Here is a 6,681-nt window from a genome sequence, read left to right on the forward strand (position 1 = left end):
TCTTTGTTGTTCATTGCCTTTACCCATGATGAGTGATGCATGCAAAATCATCAGTTAAACAACCCTGCTAGAACTTACTGTTCATCACTTATTAACTGATTATATTCAGGGCATTCTAGTAGTTAAGCGTTAATAATCTAATCTAGACAGTGCGTTTCCAGAGGTTTTTTTTGCCACGTACCATAGAATGAGCTCTCCTCCACGGTGTTTCCTGAGCGCTATGACATATCCTTCTTTAAAAGAGGCTTGTGGAGAGTATTAAGCTGTAGGCAGCGGCTTGGCTCTGCACCTGGCATTTATGAAGTCCATGGGCGACGGTAACCACTTACCATCAGGTGGGCCGTATGCTCGTCTGCCTACAAGGGCAATAAAAAAAATCATAAACCGGTGAACTAGCAGTCAGTTCATCTGCTGGTAAATGTTTACCTATGCCCATAGATATCGAAATAATATCACCACTCAACTAGCTCATCTTGAGATATATCCATTGTATATCCATTGTATATCCCTGTATATAGCCTCAATTGTATATCCATATAATGTATCTACCTCATCCTTAAAACCAGTAGTATGACTGTTTTGCCAACTATCGATACGCTTACCTGCAGTAGAGTTAATAGTTGGTTCATCATCATAATTTTAGAATATTTATTCATTTTCATTTTTACCTAAATATTATATGCGGTCGTGGTCGTCGTGACCTAACGGATAAGACGTCCGGTGCATTCGTGTTGAAGCGATGCACCGGTGTTCGAATCCCGCAGGCGGGTACCAATTTTTCAAATGAAATACGTACTCAACAAATGTTCACGATTGACTTCCACGGTGAAGGAATAACATCGTGTAATAAAAATCAAACCCGCAAAATTATAATTTGCGTAATTACTGGTGGTAGGACCTCTTGTGAGTCCGCGCGGGTGGGTACCACCACCCTGCCTATTTCTGCCGTGAAGCAGTAATGCGTTTCGGTTTGAAGGGTGGGGCAGCCGTCGTTACTATGAGACCTTAGAACTTGTATCTCAAGGTGGGTGGCGCATTTACGTTGTGGATGTCTATGGGCTCCAGTTACCACTTAACACCAGGTGGGCTGTGAGCTCGTCCACCCATCTAAGCAATAAATAAAAAAATATATAAAGTATTATAAATGAGAAGATGGGAAAAATCGAATTATGCGGTACATTCATGCAGGTGATGCCTAAGAATTCACAAAATATTATAAAAACATAAAACATACTAAAAAGTAATTCCATTTAATTAAAGAAAAATATGATTTAAAATAATTACATACAAAACGTAAAATAACGTAAATTATGACACAAATAAATGCCACCTTAATCAAAATCAGCCTTTGTAAACTAATATACCTATTAAGATTTTAATTTTCAAGCACACCATCTCTGTACACTCCTTATTTCATGGCGAAATTTCTTTGTACTCAATATTAGTTAAAAAAATTTAAATTATATTATACATAGAGTACCTGGTTTTTGTCTATATCATTACATTGGGTTCATTTCATTTCCAACTTAATTATCTATATGCTGCTATGAATGTTAATTTCTAAATTAAACTTAATTAGACTACATACAATTATTATTTTATGAAAGAACTATCGTAATTAGTGATTGCCATAGGTTGTATCATGAGAATTTATGTTTTATAATATAACATAAATGATTTTTTTCAGAATAATACCAATACTTCTTTTTATAAAATAACATTTAAGCAAGAAAACCATTGTTGATGGAATGTAAAAGATTCATAACATTCATAGTTTATTACAATAAATTTCCTGTGAAAAACTTTTAAAATTACATCATAATGCTGTTTGCTTTCACTGAATAATAACAATGATGAGCCATTAGGAACTTTTAACTTTTAATGAATTTTAACTGGAATAGGTAAAGCAATTAACTAGAAATTGTTATATCACAGTTAAATGAATTTGCATCACAATAGCAATGAACAGTCCATGTAATCTATAAAGTAAAGCAGCTACAGTAGAAGGTGACTAAGAAATATTGTTTTATATGACTTTCCAAAATTTATGGCAGTCTTGTTTGATGTATATTACTGTTTAATAAAATAGAGGATTGTCATACATTCATGTAGTAACTAAAAATAATTATACAAAAACAAATAAATCTAAATATAATATATAATGAAAACATTCATTAACTTTTGTTTGCAGTTGCAGTTTCTGCATTTAAAATAATTACACATAGGCTTCTACTCTGCGACCTTTAACTTTGTCAAAAAATTGAGACCATGATATCAAAGTTTTACCAGACCATATCCAAAAGCTAGATGTTATACCAACAATCATTGTCATTAGATATTTAATCATAAACATTTCAAACTTTGGTCCTTCTATCTCTTCATGAATTATCGGACAAGGAATTGAGTATTGTCGTATCGAACACATGTCTCGTTGCCATGCAATCATCCATTTGTCAAAATTAACTTGTTCATAGAACAAACATGCTATGACTATGAGGGCAGGCACGGTGTATAGTACACCAAACACACCAATGCGAATCATCAGTTTCTCTAATTTATCAGTTTTAGTCCCATCATGTTTCATGACAGTTCTGATCCGAAACAGTGAGACAAAGCCAGCTAGAAGAAAGATTGTTCCAAACACTAAATAGACACATAAAGGTGCCAACACAAATCCTCTTAAAGCTTCTGCATCCCATAATCCAACGTAACATACACCTGACAGTACATCACCTGAAATTAATAGTTGGAATGATTTTACTTTCTACTACTAAAATAATAATAAATTGTGCAATTACTGGTGGTAGGGTGTTGAGGATGGTAGAGCCTATACAAAATTGGGTGCCACCACCGTGCTTACTTCTGCCTTAAAAAGGTAATGTTTTTTGGTTTGAAGGGTGAGACTGTCATTCTAGTATAAAACGGGACTTAGACCCCATAGCTCAATGTAGGTGATGGCTTTTACATTGTTGACGTCAATGGGATTGAGTAACCACATTAGGTCAGTAACCATATGAGCTCACCCACCCATCTAAGCAATAAAATGAAAAATACTGCACCACTTGTTCTACAAGTAGTGTAAGCTTGGACAGATTAATAACATTGTCTTGCCTAGTTCAATCAAGAATCAGTCACATATTCCAGTTTGCCATTAATTTGATATAAATGAAACTGACCTCATGTCTAAACTGTCATGAAATCAATTCAGTAATTATTTAAAACCAGTTGTACATACAATTCTTTATCCAAGTTGTTATGCTAATAAAAAAATTAGAACACATGGAAATGAGAAAAAAATCACTAACCATCTACTTTCCCCATTGCTAGAATAGATATTGTCTTCACAGCTGGTACTGCCCAAGCAGCAAGATGAAAATATTGGGAATTTGCTTCTATTGCTTCATGTCCCCATTTTAGGCCAGCAGCCAAAAACCATGTCAGGGTTAATATGACCCACCATATACTCGAAGCCATACTAAAGAAATATACTATCATAAACAGTATTGTGCATGGCTCATGTTTTGTACCTTGTGTGATAACTGATATGTTGGGTAATCTTGTTCCACTGACAGCAGAAACAAAAGGCCCTTGGCAGCTTATATTATCACCTGCACTCCAACCCATTATGTAGGCAATAGCTACCATTAGATAACAAACTGACAAAAATATTATGGGTCTTTCTGGATACCTGAATCTATCTGTATCTATTAAAAATGTTAGCACAGTAAAAAGGCAACTGAGTGCACACAGGACTGCCCAGATTCCAATCCAGAGCCTTGAAAAATTCTTTTCATCTTTACTGAAGAACATTCCATTGCATGGGGCTCCACAGTCATGTTCAACTCTATTTCCAACTTTAAAAGAGTATTCAAGATCTAAATGTCTTGGTACTTTAAACTGCACTGGGCACACAAACTCATGCAATCTAGTCGGATCTCTCTCCATGTTAGATTTGAAGTCAACCTTACGAAACTTGGTATCAGTGCGTTTTCGAGATTCATGGGCAGTATTATTGTCACCAACACATATGTTATTATCAGATACTTCAGGAAATTCAGAACATTCAAGCTCAGGGGGCCAAGGAAAATCAAATTTTCGTATGACGACATCACAGCTTTGTTTTGCAGCTTCACATAAATGACGACAAGGCGGTATCGCAGAATCTAGTATCGTGCAAACGGGTGCATAAACTGAACACAAGAAGAATCTTAGATCAGGAGAGCAATTCAGTTTAATGAGAGTTGTAAACAGAAGCATGTTTGCGGCTGCATCTTCTTGTCGTGCTTGATTTAAAATATTCGGAAAAATGGTTTGATTATAACGCAATTTCTGACAAAACTGAATGGTAATGGGTTCACAACGTCCATGTTGAGGTAGACTATCGCCTTGATAAACAATCTCTCGAGAACCTTTTGTTAACGCAAAAAGACATAACAGACTGAATATAATAACATAATGTTTCCAAAATTTTGCCATATTGATCATGTAGAGTTTACCACATAAATGTTATTCATCACAAAACATTTCGTACAGTGTCATTTTATTAAAATTGTGGTATTTTGACCCACGTTACATGTAAATATTTATCTCTTTAAAATGTCTCTTATTTGATATTAGCATATTATGACAGACTTTAATTAGTACATAATATCTATAGCTGATTTAAGTATTGGTTTCTGAAAACTTAAGTTTTTTTGTTAGAAATTACGAGAAATTCACAAAATAGTTACGGTACGAAGAGAATATGTACCAAGTAACCAAAGCAAAAATACATTTTTTTAAGGGATTTTATGACCTGGTAACTAAGACCTTTAGGTCATGTCGTCTTTTAATTTATATTCTTATTTAAAAAAAAAAAGATAACATGGAGTGAAATGAAATTAAATAAAGATGATTAACTTGAGATATTAATCAACTGGAATGAAATTAAATGAATGAGTTTAGTAAAAACTTTTTTTATTAATTGTTATTTCAATGAAGTTGTGTTTATATTTTGTCATGATCTTGTACAGCCGGTAATATATTTGAATAATAAATAAAACACGTAAACATGTTTAAAATTGTGGTTCGGAGTGTCAATAGATCTGCAATAGATGTAAATATACACATTACATAAGTACACATACACATAAATATACACATTTAAAACATAAAATATTTAATCCTAATCTCAGTTAAAAATTACAATCCCCGAAATATAACTGTACAGGCAGTGCGATTCTACTTTTCAAAGTTGAGCCATTAATTGCCCTGATAGATAGCATTATTATAAATTAATTAAGCATTACTGACCATTTGTTAATGAAAAGTCAAAATATGAATTTGCAGATTAACAAAGCAGTCACTTCGATTAAATATAAAGTGTATAATAGGGATGTAAACCAGTTCGAAGAAAACCGGAGAAAAACCGGTTTTTATACATACCGATAAACACCGGTTTTTATTTAAGAATACCGGTTTTTAATTACGCGTTACATTCACAGTTCACATCAGTGCTACCAGATCAAATATACAAGCTACCTAAAAAAACCGTGTTTCAGACTCAAATTACCGTGCATTACATTTAAAAACTACAGTGCAATAACCACAATATGGTTGGTAGACTTTTAGCGTACGAAATGGGGACCGTGACCCAAATATCCACATATCTGCACCCAACACTCAGAAATGGCTTTCGTCAACCAGAGCACATGTTGTCTGCAAAAGAGATGGTGCGTCGTGAACTGGGGAATCTTCCTAAATAATTTTCAACTCTAGCTTTATCATCGGAACAGCCAGAAGAAACCACAAACAATTTTAAAAAGCCTGGTATTTTGGATTTTTTGCATTCGCGAAAACGGGATATTCCGAACGCCACGGCGGCCGCAGTGTATATAATACGATTCTATATTGAGACTGAAGCCGCCACAGGAAACCATACCGAAATTGCTGGCACTTTTTGGATGAGCAATACTCATTTAAGGCCTTTAAACAAAATAGCATTTAAATACCTATCAGTCCCATCAACTTCTGTGCCTTCCGAACGTATGTTTTCGACGTCGGGGTACGTGCTAACATCCAAAAGAAGCAGGCTTCTGGATGACACAGTGGACCAAATATGCTTCTTGCAACAAATTTCATAAAAAAAATATTTAAAAATTAAAAAGCTTTTTATCTTTATTGGATAATATAAATATGATCATTAAAAGCCTATATAAAATATGCTCACCCAATTAATTGTAAGAAGAAAACTCTTCGTTTGCACGTAAATTTGTTTTATTTAGTGATTATTCAGCCTTTATGGAAAAAACCTAAAAATACCTAAAAAAACCTAAAAATACCTAAAAAAACCGGTTTTTTGAGAAAAAAAACCGGTTAATAAACCGGAGCCAGAAATTGTAATCGGTACACATCGCTAGTGTATAATCAATGCTTCGATTTAAATTAACCCTGTATGGTATAAGGCCTGAAGGCCTATGTGTTCTGAATATTGTAGTATTCCCATGGAGTTAATAAGTACCTACAACTAATTATATAGTTAAAATACAAATTCTATGAGTATTCCTTAAAAGAATCGACTCGAATCTACTATTAGATTTAATACTTAATCATCTTAGTTAATTAAATTCTCAAAGTAATCTTATTTCTCTTCTATATACTTTTTTCATAATATAACATAAAATAAGAAAAAATTAAAGACTA

The 6,681-nt window shown here is 33.7% G+C and overlaps 1 protein-coding gene across 1 annotated transcript; it reads right to left on the bottom strand.

The window, feature by feature from the left end:
- Positions 1-1,231: 1,231 nt before the first annotated feature.
- On the bottom strand, positions 1,232-4,799 carry LOC101740238 (frizzled-7-B). The gene is made up of 2 exons (XM_004929223.5): positions 3,306-4,799; positions 1,232-2,733 (listed from the first exon to the last, which is right to left on the bottom strand). The coding sequence occupies exons 1-2, from the start codon at positions 4,483-4,485 to the stop codon at positions 2,216-2,218; spliced, it is 1,698 nt and encodes a 565-aa protein (XP_004929280.1). The 5' UTR covers positions 4,486-4,799; the 3' UTR covers positions 1,232-2,215.
- Between the last annotated feature and the right edge of the window lie 1,882 nt (positions 4,800-6,681).

Source organism: Bombyx mori, chromosome 4 (assembly GCF_030269925.1).
Source record: "Bombyx mori chromosome 4, ASM3026992v2".
NCBI classification, from domain to species: domain Eukaryota; kingdom Metazoa; phylum Arthropoda; class Insecta; order Lepidoptera; family Bombycidae; genus Bombyx; species Bombyx mori.